The following is a 15,928-nucleotide window of genomic DNA, read 5'->3' as shown; positions in this document are numbered from 1 at the left end:
TCTTTCCCTCTCTCATTTTAGAAAAATAACTCAATATTTCTCTATCCTCTCTCATTGACCATTATAAATACAATTATTATAAAATATGTGTTTAATTAAGGTAAATGCGATTTTGATAATGCACAAAACGAATGTTTACTTACTGACAGATGTCTTTAATGTTTCTCCACGTGCGCGTTCGGATAAAATGCGAATAAATTTAATATGAGAAAAATCTGAGAGATAATAATAATTAATTGATTTGTCGATATGACGAATCAATAATATCGTATTCATCTACAAATGTCAAAAAGTCACGCGGAAGAGGGAGATGTAACAGTATATATTCTCATTATCTGGTATCACAATTCGCTTTCTCATCAAAGCGGAACACGCGTATACAGTATCAGTAATGCAGACCGCATGCGCCATTAACTCTATCGGTTCTATATCTCATCCTCACCATAAAATAAAGATTATTTATATTATCAAATTTAAAGCGATTGCCCAAGCGATTAAACAATCTATCATAAATATGCGCCTATTACGCGAGTGCTATTAATTACAAGGTGTTGAACATTAAATAATTCACGATCGGATTATATACGCTTAATTTCTAGCCGCACTAGCTTAATACATTTATGTCTGCATTCTCACAATGGTTCAATTAACTCCCACCTTTCGAACATTCCCGCTAGCAACGAGATTCAAGAAGTAACGGTGTAGCGAACAATCGACAGATTAATACAATTAACGCTCCATGTAATGGCTAAGAGAGGATCCGCGAGAAGAAGCCTCGTGAATTGGTGATTCATCGGGGCAAGCTACGGTAACATCGTACGGTAACGCTCTAAACGTGTTTCAGTCCGATATGAGTACAGACGGAAGCACGTTTTCCGGGAGAAGATGACCCCACGTCGTCGCGTCTTGGCAGGAGTTCGCCGTGCTATCTTTGCCGCCGGTATCCTGGCGCTTATCCTTCTGGCATTGTCTTGCCAGGATAGCACCAACACCTTGCAGCACGGGAATTCACTGGAGGTGAGTCCCTTATAAAAATGTTATCACTGACGGGCCTCAATACGAAATATTTGGTGCATTTTTAATAAAAATTTGCGCGTTATATCTTACTTTCGATAAATTAAATATGTATACAATTTATAAAACTTTTGTTTAGTCCGATATGAGTACAGACGGAAGCAAGTTTTCCGGGAGATGTTTTAATAGAATCAAACATTTCCGAAGTCACTTAAAATCTTATAATCACAAATACATGAGCTACAAAATTTTCAGAGTTATTTAGAAAAATTCGCAAATATTAATATATACGATCTTAATTTTAATTCCGCCGATAATTATTTGCTGCATTTTATTTTTAAGTTATTCTTTAAACTTTTATCTCTATCGGAATTTATTTTTGTAAATATTAGATCAAGAAAGCAAGTATATAACGAAAACTCGCATTTAAAAAATCTGTTCCGAGAAAATGCAGAATTCTGTTTCCTACCAATTCCTGGGAGACCGAAAACGTTTGCCTTACGTAAAACACGACGACGATAGATTGGCACGCTTCCAGGCGCAATGCGGTACGTGGATCAGTGCCCGCCTAATATGGCCCGCCATTTAAGTGTCCAAAAAGATAGTTAAAGTTACCCCCTAATCGTATGTAGCAATCATTTTACGGATGTCATCGCGAACGAATATGTTATCACGATAAGACATTCACGATATCAAACAAATAGATTAATCTCTTAAAAGGAATATGTTGCTAAAATATAAACAATTTCTGACAATGAGATTTTATGCATGTGATTGTGTAGTCTAGAAATTATATTCATTTTTTACCGTTACAGTATTTTTACGAAAAAATGCACGAAAACTTATTCAGTGAACATTTTTCTGATAACGATACGTAATGTTAAATGCCCCATCGTAGAAAAAAAGGCTTTACTCTATACAATAGAGTCAAGAAAGAAAGCATATTTCGGTAGAGAATTTTGAGATCATCTGATTCAGATAACATATAATGCCGAAAAGGTTTAATATGTCGAAATATTTGTATGATAAATAATGGCCATCACACATGCCACTCTATAACCGTACTATAAAGTCAAAGGCGCGTGAGATGAAAAAAGTTTCTGCTAAAAAAAGTTAATTACAAGATAATCACAGAATGGCGAGACACAGTTGAAAACTTGTATTGCAACGGGTAAAAACTTTATTCTTTGTAAAAACGACGTATATTCATAAACAAAGCTAATTGCGGAATAATGAAAGACTATAAAATAAATGCAAGCACAGAAAGTAACGCGCGTTCTGTATTTGGAAATAAGAAAACTTGTATGTGTAGAATCAGTATAAAATTATAATAACCAACATTAATTAAATGTAGCAGTTAATTAAAGAGCAAAAATAGAGTTCTATCTCCAACAAAATAAAAGAGATATTTTAATTATCCGTAAAACGACGTAAGTAAAATTAATTATCAATGATAAATACTTGTGACTATCATGAATATTAGTATTAAAACAAGGAAAACGTATCCTATACAAGACAGATATATCCGCGAGTTGTGAAACTTTTATTTCTTCATCAAAACAATTTAAAACAGTACTTTAGTCGCAACAGGCGGACATCTACTTGCACTTTAAAAAGTTGTTTTATCGGAATCATCAATCTTGTCGCCGGTGTGGCGGACACAACAGGACACGCTTGCTTAACGTAAATAAATGCAGAGATACGGATACAGGAAAATAGCGGATATGTACACATTCTAAAGCCTTGTCTTACTGATGACACGTGCATGCACGACGATGCGCCACTGCATAAACGTGCGCGATGCGCCACCACCCTTCGTGGCCCACATTTGTCGCTGCACAAGGCGCGTTCTACATCGAAATCAATAAGCGAAAGCCGGTATTAGGTCTTACCAGCTCGCTGCGCTACGCGCATCCATGCGGTTTTCTCGTATTACATCATCCCGAACGAATTATGATTCAGCAAAATAAAGAGAAAAATATTGTTCAAGTTATGAAGTCTCAGCGCGACCGCAATTGATTGAGATTGCAATCTGAATTTTAACACTCGCAGTTCCGAGAATTAATTAAAGATCGATATTTTATAGTTATTGAAATGTTACTATAAAATACTGCTGCGCTTACAATAGAAACTGTATTTTCTGTTGAAGTTTTAATGCAAATAAGTGCATCACGAGATAAAGCTCTTACGTTGCAATAAAAATGACGTATTTTAAAGAATGTATATCATTTTCCTACATCTTGGGAAACGATTTCTCGAAAATTGCGGATGATTCATGAGATCGTAGAAACGTGCCATCTTATTTGCGACGCAGATTTATGCGACAAGGTGTGTCCCAAGATAGTATACAAAATTGCCTCTCGCAGTCTCAACTTCATGTAGTACGGCTTATTGCTGCTTGTAATTATATCTCTTATTTAAATGCCCGAAATAGCGCGACGATAATAGTATTTAAAAAGAACAACTCATGAATTGATTATGAAAATAAAAAAATCATAATATAGTGATAATTAAATATTTTCTTGTCAAAATTAAATCCAAGACAAAAGGCGCGATTATTCGTTTGAAGGTAACACATGTGTGTGAAGGATGCATTAAATATATTTATATAAATGGCGTGACTTCTAATGTAAATGAAAATGTATGTGCCGTAGACTCGTCAATTGCGCAATACAGCGGGTACTCGGTAAGGTACGGACACGTATTTACATTAATCACAAAAATTAGGAAATTGGATTAACCTTGCGTGTCACGAAGAAGGTTAATATATGTACGTGTTACAATCTTGGTAGAAAGATTTGCCGTTGGTTATGTAGATTCTCTATTGACGCGTGATATAAGCCAAACTCTCTATCCTTATGCACGCAATTATACTAATCATATCGCTATAATTATCGCTCATTATCCCCTAATTACTTGCGCTCTCATTATCTCGTAATTATCTACATCATAAACGCTGCTAGTTCGATATCGACTACAAGAAGTGATCACATTTTTTTTATTTCTTACACTCACATTACACAGTTGTAAAAAAATGTTTTTTTATCTGTCTCTCCGTAATGTAAATAACATAATGATTTCAATCTTGAGCGCAAACAAATCTATTGATCATAAATGTATTATAGATCGACAAAATAATGATAATTATATTGTCATACAAACTGTTCATACCTGTATCTCTCGATTCCGTCATTTGGTAAAGATATAAAAATCGCGCTACATAATTGAGCAAATAATCTTCGACACGTTTCATATCTTACGTCATGTACACATGTCGTAACTCTTACGTCAGCGTCCAATTCATAATTCAGTGTATATAGCGCTGGCTCATTTCATAGTTCTCATTGAAATAATTTCTGATATATCTAACCCCTTGCTAACTACGAATTTAGGTCAAGTTGATGACAACTGGACAATGATAACACTATACCCGATGCTCCGTAATTTTTAAAATGTGTCAATTAACGGCTCACACAAGAGGCAAGTGTATCGTTAAACGAACAGTAAAATTTGCTGAAATAATATTATCGAAATATAGCGTGTCGCGCCTACAATTTATATTGCGAAAAAAAAAAAAAACATCTTACCATTGGTTTCATATTCATAAACAAAGCTAATTGCGGAATAATGAAAGACTATAAAATAAATGCAAGCACAGAAAGTAACGCGCGTTCTGTATTTGGAAATAAGAAAACTTGTATGTGTAGAATCAGTATAAAATTATAATAACCAACATTAATTAAATGTAGCAGTTAATTAAAGAGCAAAAATAGAGTTCTATCTCCAACAAAATAAAAGAGATATTTTAATTATCCGTAAAACGACGTAAGTAAAATTAATTATCAATGATAAATACTTGTGACTATCATGAATATTAGTATTAAAACAAGGAAAACGTATCCTATACAAGACAGATATATCCGCGAGTTGTGAAACTTTTATTTCTTCATCAAAACAATTTAAAACAGTACTTTAGTCGCAACAGGCGGACATCTACTTGCACTTTAAAAAGTTGTTTTATCGGAATCATCAATCTTGTCGCCGGTGTGGCGGACACAACAGGACACGCTTGCTTAACGTAAATAAATGCAGAGATACGGATACAGGAAAATAGCGGATATGTACACATTCTAAAGCCTTGTCTTACTGATGACACGTGCATGCACGACGATGCGCCACTGCATAAACGTGCGCGATGCGCCACCACCCTTCGTGGCCCACATTTGTCGCTGCACAAGGCGCGTTCTACATCGAAATCAATAAGCGAAAGCCGGTATTAGGTCTTACCAGCTCGCTGCGCTACGCGCATCCATGCGGTTTTCTCGTATTACATCATCCCGAACGAATTATGATTCAGCAAAATAAAGAGAAAAATATTGTTCAAGTTATGAAGTCTCAGCGCGACCGCAATTGATTGAGATTGCAATCTGAATTTTAACACTCGCAGTTCCGAGAATTAATTAAAGATCGATATTTTATAGTTATTGAAATGTTACTATAAAATACTGCTGCGCTTACAATAGAAACTGTATTTTCTGTTGAAGTTTTAATGCAAATAAGTGCATCACGAGATAAAGCTCTTACGTTGCAATAAAAATGACGTATTTTAAAGAATGTATATCATTTTCCTACATCTTGGGAAACGATTTCTCGAAAATTGCGGATGATTCATGAGATCGTAGAAACGTGCCATCTTATTTGCGACGCAGATTTATGCGACAAGGTGTGTCCCAAGATAGTATACAAAATTGCCTCTCGCAGTCTCAACTTCATGTAGTACGGCTTATTGCTGCTTGTAATTATATCTCTTATTTAAATGCCCGAAATAGCGCGACGATAATAGTATTTAAAAAGAACAACTCATGAATTGATTATGAAAATAAAAAAATCATAATATAGTGATAATTAAATATTTTCTTGTCAAAATTAAATCCAAGACAAAAGGCGCGATTATTCGTTTGAAGGTAACACATGTGTGTGAAGGATGCATTAAATATATTTATATAAATGGCGTGACTTCTAATGTAAATGAAAATGTATGTGCCGTAGACTCGTCAATTGCGCAATACAGCGGGTACTCGGTAAGGTACGGACACGTATTTACATTAATCACAAAAATTAGGAAATTGGATTAACCTTGCGTGTCACGAAGAAGGTTAATATATGTACGTGTTACAATCTTGGTAGAAAGATTTGCCGTTGGTTATGTAGATTCTCTATTGACGCGTGATATAAGCCAAACTCTCTATCCTTATGCACGCAATTATACTAATCATATCGCTATAATTATCGCTCATTATCCCCTAATTACTTGCGCTCTCATTATCTCGTAATTATCTACATCATAAACGCTGCTAGTTCGATATCGACTACAAGAAGTGATCACATTTTTTTTATTTCTTACACTCACATTACACAGTTGTAAAAAAATGTTTTTTTATCTGTCTCTCCGTAATGTAAATAACATAATGATTTCAATCTTGAGCGCAAACAAATCTATTGATCATAAATGTATTATAGATCGACAAAATAATGATAATTATATTGTCATACAAACTGTTCATACCTGTATCTCTCGATTCCGTCATTTGGTAAAGATATAAAAATCGCGCTACATAATTGAGCAAATAATCTTCGACACGTTTCATATCTTACGTCATGTACACATGTCGTAACTCTTACGTCAGCGTCCAATTCATAATTCAGTGTATATAGCGCTGGCTCATTTCATAGTTCTCATTGAAATAATTTCTGATATATCTAACCCCTTGCTAACTACGAATTTAGGTCAAGTTGATGACAACTGGACAATGATAACACTATACCCGATGCTCCGTAATTTTTAAAATGTGTCAATTAACGGCTCACACAAGAGGCAAGTGTATCGTTAAACGAACAGTAAAATTTGCTGAAATAATATTATCGAAATATAGCGTGTCGCGCCTACAATTTATATTGCGAAAAAAAAAAAACATCTTACCATTGGTTTCCTCCTGTAAATCGATTTATTATTTTATTCGTTTTAACAGGACGCGAATCTAACACCGGAAGAGAAAATGTTGGAACAGATCACCGCGGCGGAAACCGAGCAACGTTTAATAGCCAGACGGAAATTTCTGGCGGAAAGATGCGCCGAGGAAGGACTCGATCGTCCTGGAAACGATTCACTTCACAGGCCGAACGCCTGGGAATTTCTTGTAAATAAAGAGTACCATCTTATATGGTGCAACGTTTTCAAAGCGGCGTCCACGTCGTGGATGTATAACTTTAACTTACTTGCGGGGTAAGTCGCTACTACATATATGTACATATTAAAGTTTTCCGTCGACGAAAAGAATAAAAATAAAGTCGTATGTATCGCACGTATATCATTTATCGTTGTAGAAAATTGCAAAAGGTGTAATTATAAAATAATATATATTATAAGTTTTTAATTATTACAACTCTACTCCAAACTTGTATTAAATTCTCTATATCGTTAATTTATTTTATTGCTAATTTATTAAAATGGTAATGGATATATTGAACGACTGTCTTTGAACGACGGAGTTGATAACGATTGATCTCTCGAGTAATCATTATTGCATGAATATTGCAGATATAGTCCGCAATTCCTGAAGGCCTCCAAAGCAGTGCCAGTTTCGCTGGCCAGACAGAGATATCCTAGGCCCACCGCAGAAGAGCTAGCTAAATACTTAAACGATAGCATCAGTTTTCTGATAGTGCGACATCCGTTCGAAAGATTGCTCAGCGCTTACCGGGACAAATTGGAGCACAGTCTACCACACACGTTTCATAGCAACCTCGGTGCACACATAGTTTGGCACTACAGAGCAAGGGTAATATCATTTGACAATTTTTAAGAGCAATATCACTTCAGAATCATAAATATAAATGATTCGCAAAGAAACTGTAAAGAAAAATAGAATACAAAACGTGTGGCCCAGATCAATAAAAAAATACTTAGAAATAGAGTCTTTAAAGAATTTTGAGAGAATCAACTTTTCGTGCCTCATTACAAATTTATATGGACAATTTAAATTTGATGAAATTTATATTAATGCCCAGCAAAGAATTACAAAATTGCTTTCTACAAAATACAGGACCCAAAAACGAATACGAGGCAAGGACCGAGGTATCCGCTCTTCGAAGAATTCGTGCGATGGCTATTATGTCAGCGGAGAGCGGGAAACGATCTTGACATGCATTGGACGCCAGTTGTAAATTTCTGCACACCCTGCCAAGTGCGATTCGATATAATAGCTAAATTTGAGACTCTACATGTAAGTGAATTTAATCATCGACAATGAGAACCTACGACAATAGAAAGATAAACAATTTTCACTTATCTATATTTTAAGAAAATTTTCAGTTTAAAGATAGAATATATTAAGTGAAATAAAATGTATTTCGTTAAATTGTCTTTTACGAATTGTTCGAAAATTGCTTTCAACATCATACTTTCTTGTTAAAGGATGATCAAGACTATCTTATAAAGCAAGCTCACGTGGGACATATCATCAAACCCGAGTGGAAAAATCCAACTAGGGGCGTCCAAACAAAAGATGTTATAAAAAATTATTTCACGCAATTATCTAAGACGCAAATCAATGAGCTCTACGAGATGTTCAGGTATGTTTACAGAAATTACATTCGTTATTTTTCGCCTGACAAAAGATGCGAAAAATATATGAATGATTCTACATATGATACCGTGAGAAAAACGTAAAATTATACTCTATCTTATTTCATGTTTCTCTTTCGTATAGGTATGACTTTGTGTTGTTCGACTATTCACCCGAACAGTATCTAACGTTTGGAAAGGATGAAATAACCACACTGACATGCAAGTAATTTGATACTTCGTCCGCGTTTGATACGTGTGCGCGAACGTATTGTAAAATCTCTGATCTGAATGACGCATACATACAACGAAACTGTAGGTAGCACTTAAATGAATTTGGAAGGAGAGGAAGTTATGATATGTATATAGTAACAATCATGCCGTCGATGCATTTCTTACATAGAATTTAAAAAATTGAAATAATACTTAATATATGTTCTGGTTTTATAACTTAATGTAAACTGCATTGTCGTATTAAACATTTTGATAGTGTGCATATGTTAAAGTTTATCGAATTGTCGTACCAACTGTTTTAAAGAATAGAACACAATGGAGACTTATGATAAACAATAATGTCTTGCAAATATGAATGATGTACGGTTCATTACTTGTATAGTTAAATTATTAAGCGAGCTAAATTTTTACAAATTTACAGCTGTCAGCTCTGAAAGCTTTATTGCTATTTAATCTCTAAAAATTTGCATATTTCTCAATTATCTTATGTTTTAATAATAGATTAACTAATAAAAATTACTAAAACCTTTAAACATAAAAATGCAATAAAATTGATCTAAGAGAAAAGTCTATATAGATTTAAAAAGTTTTAGAATGCGACACAATTGAAAAAAATTGGTGATAATTTCAATTTTGCATAATGCAATAAAAATATCTAACTGTGCTAGAGTTGTTCCTAACAACTGCACAATAATTGTATAATTAATAATAATTTGTATACACATGATTACGATATATAATATCACTGTATCAATAGTAATAGTACTGCCTCAAGGAAACATGGTGCAAAATGTTGAAATAATTAATTTATCACATTGTACACATCACTTTAAGAGATGCAGACATTTTGTAGAATTAAATTATCCTAAAAAATTATAAAATGTATATTTCCAAGCGCAAAGAAAAAATTAAATTAATAAAGAAAAACCAGCATATTTGCAGATGATATGTTTTGCTACAGTAGAAATTGATCAAAATAATTGAATATTTAGAATACTTAAGTTCCAAATGAAATATCTACATATATGATTGCAAAATTCAATTATCAAATTTGGATAATACAAATATCTCAACTTGCATTACAAATTTCTATAAAGTAAAACACATTGTTGAATAAAGAAGATTTGTACGATATATATTCTGTGTGTTTACACAATTTTTTACTTTATCTATCTTCTATATCTTTGCAGATGTGTATCTATACATTTATAAATTTATACATTTTCTATTTCGATATGTTTCTCTTTTTGTTTCATTTTCATTGCAGAAAACAGAAATTATATCAGATAACTCACCAACACGATACATTTTGCAGCTCTATTCCAATAATCCACTTATCCTGAAGAACGCACTGCCATTGTGAGATTATTTCCACAATTCTTTCTGCATTACTGATGCTACGCTGTCCTTTTTTCTTCAAGATAGGTTGTCCTTCGACAGTATACAACTGTAATATTAAATACACCGGAAGTTTTGATGAGACAGTTAATTATTAAATATATAGATATATTAAATGCAGGGGAATTAATCCTCGATTATTTGTGTGCAAAGTTTCATGAAAAAAAAAAAAAAATCTAAGAATTTTTTTAACAATACATAAAATTGTAATTTCTTATTAAAAGAAAAGAAGTGTATAAGAACAAAAAAGGAATTGCTCTCAGACTGTTCAGACGCAAGTTGCAAGTTAAGCATCGTATTAATCATGCACCGTAAAAAAAACTGCTTACATCACAATCACAATCCGAATTTGTATCTTCTCCATGAAGCGCGCGCCATTGCAGAGCGTTCAAAATTCGCGAAGTGGCCGTTTTCACCTCCTCGATCTCGTTCGTCGTGGCATCTATCCTATTCTGGACATCGGCGAGCTGTTTCAACAAATGCTCTTCGACAGGATTCGACGGCGCGGTTTGCGCTGATAACGACGTTTCCTCGTCGCTGATAGCGAACATGTCCTCATCGCCGGACATATCCATCGTCCTGTCTCGTTGTATGTCCCTTTCGTTCGCGATATCAATCGATACGTTGATTATACGCACGTTACCCGTATTTCAACGCGACGCCAACCACGTATCGTCGAACAACACCTCCTCCGGGAAAAGGATTATCCGAGAAAATCGCGAGAAAATCACAATGACGTGCTAGCTAACGCGCGCGAATAAACTGGCGGGCTCGCCATTGCAAAAATTTCAAATCACCGTACAAAGTTCACGCAGTGCAGCCAACGTAACCAAACGTAACGGCTAATCGATCATGGCAGACACGTTTACGAATTATCGAGAGAACGGTCGGTAATATCGACGTCTTTAATTACTACAATCGTCAAAATCAATGCTCCTCAATTACCATCGGATTCCAGCTGATAATCGCGAGAAATCTCTCGTCGTCACGTATCTTGGAATAGTACTTGGTCCACGGTGCGTCCGGAAATGCGAAATGTCGCCAGTTGCTTCCCTAGCAACCCATCCGCTCGTCCGTACGTCTGTCCGTCCGTGGTAAACTTAACGTGCGTGCATGCGTGTAGTCGGACATCGCTGGGTTTAACGTGAGATGTGTCTGTCTGTCGCAATTGCGTCGCGATCCCTACTGTCGTCGGACGGTGCGACGACGTGAAAATGGCGGTGTGAAGAAATGGCAGGACGCAGATCGACGCTGACGACGAATGCGGTGGACTCGCTGCCGGGATCGGGCGGCGGCGGTGATCCGCTACGCGAGCTCTTCGAGGCCTGCAAGACCGGCGATCTCGCCAAGGTGAAGGCGTTGGTCAATCCGAAGACGGTCAACGCCCGCGACACCGCCGGACGCAAGTCCACCCCCCTACACTTTGCAGCTGGTGAGTCGAGCTCGAGTACGGAGTTCTGTTCCGTTTCAACCGCGAGCATTGTTCCTCTCTAAACTAATAAGACTATCGGAGAATATAAAAGTTTTTGTAAACACGTGGATTGATAATTAAGAAAGGTTAATGAGCGAGTGTGTCACGTACAGCTGATCGCAGTTTGTTGAGCAGAATTGTCAACTTGTTCTCAAATCGCGAGTATACGCAACTATTTTTTATCGTTGATAATCAACGTTTAAATTTACTTGCTTTAATTTAAGTTTAAATTTTTAAATTTTTTAAATATAAATTTTTGATTTTGATTTTGATTTTTTTCTGCTTGTAAGTTGCAATATTTTTAAGATCATTATATATATGTATAAATTTCTTTAATCAAATTTGTGTGTGGAAACATACAGACAATCTAAAGCTTTATAATAAGAAAATAGAAGGGATAATAGAAAAAAAAATGTACATTTTCTTTACAGACAAAAATAGAAAAATTCTTGAGAAAATATAAAAACTTTTAAGTCAAAGAATTTGACAAGCATAGATTTTAATATATGATTTCTAAAATATGGACAATATTTTATGCATGATATCATTTTGTATTTTTTTAGAGATTATATCATAAATATAAATTTCTCTATACAATTATATATTATAATGTATTAATAAATATAAAATATATAATATATTAGAGAGAGACAGAGAGACAGAGAGAGAGATTATTTATTAAATCTTTATGTTTATTTTTAAAATTTAGGTTATGGTAGAAAGGACGTTGTAGAATTTCTCCTATCCGCTGGTGCATCAATTCAAGCACGTGACGATGGTGGTTTACATCCATTACATAATGCATGCTCCTTTGGACATTGCGATGTTGTGAGATTACTCTTAGAGGCAGGAGCAAGTCCAAATACGAGAGATAATTGGAATTTCACGCCTTTACATGAGGCGGCGATTAAGGTGCTTATTTTATAGCAAAAAAATATACTTATTAACGTGACTTTTTGTCACGTGTAATAAAAGCTGAAGATGGAAATGGTGTCTAACTTTTTCATCTTCATTTGTACTTGGCAGGGTAAAATAGACGTATGTATTACTCTGCTACAGCATGGAGCAGATGTAAACATTAGGAATACAGAAGGAAAGACTGCATTAGAAGTAGCTGATGCTTCCACTAAATCAGTACTAACAGGAGAATATAGGAAAGATGAGCTCTTAGAAGCTGCTAGATCTGGAAACGAGGAACGATTGTTACAGTTGCTAAATCCTCTTAATGTCAACTGTCACGCTAGTGACGGTAGGAGATCTACACCTTTGCATTTGGCAGCTGGATATAATAGATCTAGAGTTGTACAGATTCTTCTTCAGAACGGCGCGGATGTGCATGCCAAGGATAAAGGGTTAGTATATATGCAGACACTCAACTTTTTCACTGTAGCTCTTCATTCATATGATATATTGAGATCTAATCGAAATCTATTGAAATCCTAATCGATTCTTTTACAGAGGTCTCGTGCCACTTCATAATGCCTGTTCATATGGCCATTTTGAAGTGACTGAGGCACTTTTGAAGCACGGTGCCGCCGTCAATGCCAGTGATCTCTGGACATTCACTCCGTTGCACGAAGCCGCAAGTAAATCCAGAGCAGAGGTTTGTTCCTTGCTGTTGAGCGAAGGTGCAGATCCGACGCAATTAAACTGCCATAGTAAGAGCGCTATCGACGTAGCACCGACACTCGAATTACAAGAAAGATTAGCTTGTGAGTTTTAAGCAAATTTATCGTATTATACTTTGTAATGTTATTATTATATTTGTAAATATAATTACAATTGTACACATTTTAAAATCGATATTTAATACTTATGATTTTCAGACGAGTATAAGGGCCACTGCCTATTAGACGCCTGCAGACAGGCAGATCTTACGAAGCTAAAAAAATATCTGTCTCAAGAAGTCGTCAATTTCAAACACCCTTACACCGGGGACACACCGATGCATTGCGCAGTGGCGTCACCTTATCCAAAGCGAAAGCAAATTATCGAGACCTTGATTCGAAAAAATGCTGCCATGAATGAGAAAAATAAAGACTTTCTTACGCCACTACACGTAGCGACTGATCATTCGCATTACGATGCGATGGATATATTACTTCGGCATAATGCGAAGGTCAACGCGCTGGACGGTTTAGGACAAACCGCGTTACACAGGTATCTTTGTTCTAGAAAACCACTGATTTCAATCTCGCCTTTATAAAAAAAAAAATAAAATGTTTTAGTTTAGATTATATTAGTTCATAAATTGTCAATTAATTATTTCCTTACTAGGTGTGCTAGAGAGGATAACGTACAGGCTTGCAGAATACTTTTATCGTACAATGTCGACCCGTCGATAGTATCTCTTCAAGGATACACCGCGGCGCAAATTGCTGCCGAGAATGTATTAAAAATACTGCAAGGTAAAATATTTAATCTGATTTCAGGATTTATTCTCGGAAGAACAATTTTCATTTTTAAGTTTAATTTTATAGATCCGCCGAATGGAACCGATGATGTGGAAGCGCAACTCTTGGAAGCGAGCAAATCGGGCGATCTTGCAGCGGTAGAAAGAATCTTGCAGGCCAATCCACACGCAGTGAATTGCCGCGATTTGGACGGAAGGCACTCAACTCCACTGCATTTTGCAGCGGGTTTTAATAGAGTGCCTGTTGTGGAGTATCTATTAGCACATGGCGCGGATGTGCATGCCAAAGATAAAGGGTAAGTAATTTGCAATATTATTGTAAAGTACAATACTTGTGTGATCTAATTTTGGTTTTTTATATCTTGTAAATAGAGGATTCCTCTATAAAACGAATAATTTACGATACTAGTTTTTTTATCTTTCTATTGGTATTTATACTTTATTTATACTTTACATATTTATATCAATTATTTCTCTGTATACTTTTTAAATATTCTTTGATCTGTAGTATAATTCAATCTTTACCTTTATCTACAATTTAATTAAACTGCTCTTAATAAAACTAATTCAATAAAATTTAATAAAAAAAACATTGGACATTATATCTATTTTATAATATGATGAAATAGTGGATTGGTTCCTCTTCACAACGCTTGCTCTTATGGACACTACGAAGTCACGGAATTGTTGGTAAAACACGGTGCGTCTGTAAATGTCGCCGATTTGTGGAAATTTACACCACTTCACGAAGCCGCCGCCAAAGGCAAATACGAGATAGTTCGATTACTATTGAGACACGGAGCAGATGCCACTAAAAAGAACAGAGACGGCGCGACACCATTGGATCTGGTAAGAGACGGTGATCAGGATGTAGCGGATCTCCTGCGTGGAAATAGCGCTCTTCTGGATGCAGCGAAGAAAGGCAATTTAGCTAGAGTTCAGCGACTAGTCACGCAAGACAACATTAATTGTCGAGATGCACAAGGACGCAATAGTACTCCGTTACATTTGGCCGGTAATTTATATCACTCTTTATAAATACATAAATATCGATAATCTATTCTCTTTTTTTTCTGTTCTTAATAATTTTTTGAGTCGCTTCTTTACACCTTTGGTTATCCTTGTTTTGTTAATTTAAGAATCGAATTTTTTCTTGTAAGGAGATGAAAATAAAAAGATTTTATTCTTATATGTAGTTTTACACATAGATTATGTTTCTTTTTTATACAGCGGGGTACAATAACCTGGAGGTAGCTGAATTTTTGCTCGAACGTGGAGCAGATGTAAACGCGCAAGATAAAGGCGGCCTTATTCCTTTGCATAACGCGTCGAGTTATGGTCACTTGGACATTGCAGCCTTGCTCATTAAATATAACACTGTAGTGAACGCGACTGATAAATGGGGATTTACACCGCTTCATGAAGCTGCGCAGAAAGGTCGAACGCAACTATGCGCCCTTCTGCTTGCGCACGGCGCCGATCCCTTCCTGAAAAATCAGGAGGGACAGACTCCGGTGGATCTAGCCAGCGCGGACGATGTAAGGTGTCTATTACAAGATGCTATGGCTTCTCAGCAAATCGTTCCATCGGTACCATCTGGCAATATGATCAACAGTACTGGCGGCAATCCTGTTAACAGTAGGCCACCCAGTATTGTATCCGGTAAGAATACTTTGTAATTGTTTTAAAATTCTTCAAGCTTGATTAAAATATATATTAAACATAAAAGAGGCAGAAAACATTCTAAAAAAATATAGAAACAAGAAATATATAT

The 15,928-nt window shown here is 35.6% G+C and overlaps 3 protein-coding genes across 6 annotated transcripts in view; 2 read left to right on the top strand and 1 right to left on the bottom strand.

Moving 5' to 3' along the window:
* Positions 1–10,171, top strand: part of LOC115237330 (carbohydrate sulfotransferase 11) — a 14,176-nt gene extending 4,005 nt beyond the window's left edge. Inside the window, exons 2-7 of one of the 2 annotated variants that reach the window (XM_029810311.1) lie at positions 845–1,017; positions 7,044–7,297; positions 7,613–7,853; positions 8,118–8,297; positions 8,489–8,646; positions 8,784–10,171. In XM_029810311.1, the coding sequence (XP_029666171.1) occupies positions 845–1,017; positions 7,044–7,297; positions 7,613–7,853; positions 8,118–8,297; positions 8,489–8,646; positions 8,784–8,868 (1,091 nt within the window). In that variant the 3' untranslated portion in view covers positions 8,869–10,171. Of the gene's footprint in view, positions 1–844; positions 1,018–6,769; positions 6,890–7,043; positions 7,298–7,612; positions 7,854–8,117; positions 8,298–8,488; positions 8,647–8,783 lie in introns of those variants that run through there. The other variant, XM_029810312.1, reaches the window with a different exon arrangement.
* The window catches only part of LOC115237329, a 27,878-nt gene extending 16,810 nt beyond the window's left edge, over positions 1–11,068 (bottom strand). Inside the window, exons 1-2 of the mRNA XM_029810310.1 lie at positions 10,600–11,068; positions 10,168–10,319 (exon numbers count right to left, since the gene is read on the bottom strand). Coding sequence (XP_029666170.1) covers positions 10,168–10,319; positions 10,600–10,845 — 398 coding nt within the window. The 5' untranslated portion in view covers positions 10,846–11,068. The remainder of the gene's footprint in view (positions 1–10,167; positions 10,320–10,599) is intronic.
* Positions 11,069–11,337: 269 nt separating this feature from the next.
* Positions 11,338–15,928, top strand: part of LOC115237327 (poly [ADP-ribose] polymerase tankyrase) — a 7,026-nt gene continuing 2,435 nt past the window's right edge. Inside the window, exons 1-9 of one of the 3 annotated variants that reach the window (XM_029810307.1) lie at positions 11,338–11,702; positions 12,451–12,653; positions 12,801–13,093; positions 13,200–13,453; positions 13,568–13,901; positions 14,019–14,149; positions 14,222–14,450; positions 14,784–15,169; positions 15,385–15,816. In XM_029810307.1, the coding sequence (XP_029666167.1) occupies positions 11,501–11,702; positions 12,451–12,653; positions 12,801–13,093; positions 13,200–13,453; positions 13,568–13,901; positions 14,019–14,149; positions 14,222–14,450; positions 14,784–15,169; positions 15,385–15,816 (2,464 nt within the window). In that variant the 5' untranslated portion in view covers positions 11,338–11,500. Of the gene's footprint in view, positions 11,703–12,450; positions 12,654–12,767; positions 13,094–13,199; positions 13,454–13,567; positions 13,902–14,018; positions 14,150–14,221; positions 14,451–14,783; positions 15,170–15,384; positions 15,817–15,928 lie in introns of all 3 variants that reach the window. The other 2 variants (XM_029810306.1, XM_029810305.1) reach the window with 2 other exon arrangements.

This window comes from Formica exsecta, unplaced genomic scaffold (genome assembly GCF_003651465.1).
Source record: "Formica exsecta isolate Colony F162 unplaced genomic scaffold, ASM365146v1 scaffold290, whole genome shotgun sequence".
NCBI lineage: Eukaryota > Metazoa > Arthropoda > Insecta > Hymenoptera > Formicidae > Formica > Formica exsecta.
This window is presented reverse-complemented; position numbering and strand designations above follow the sequence as displayed.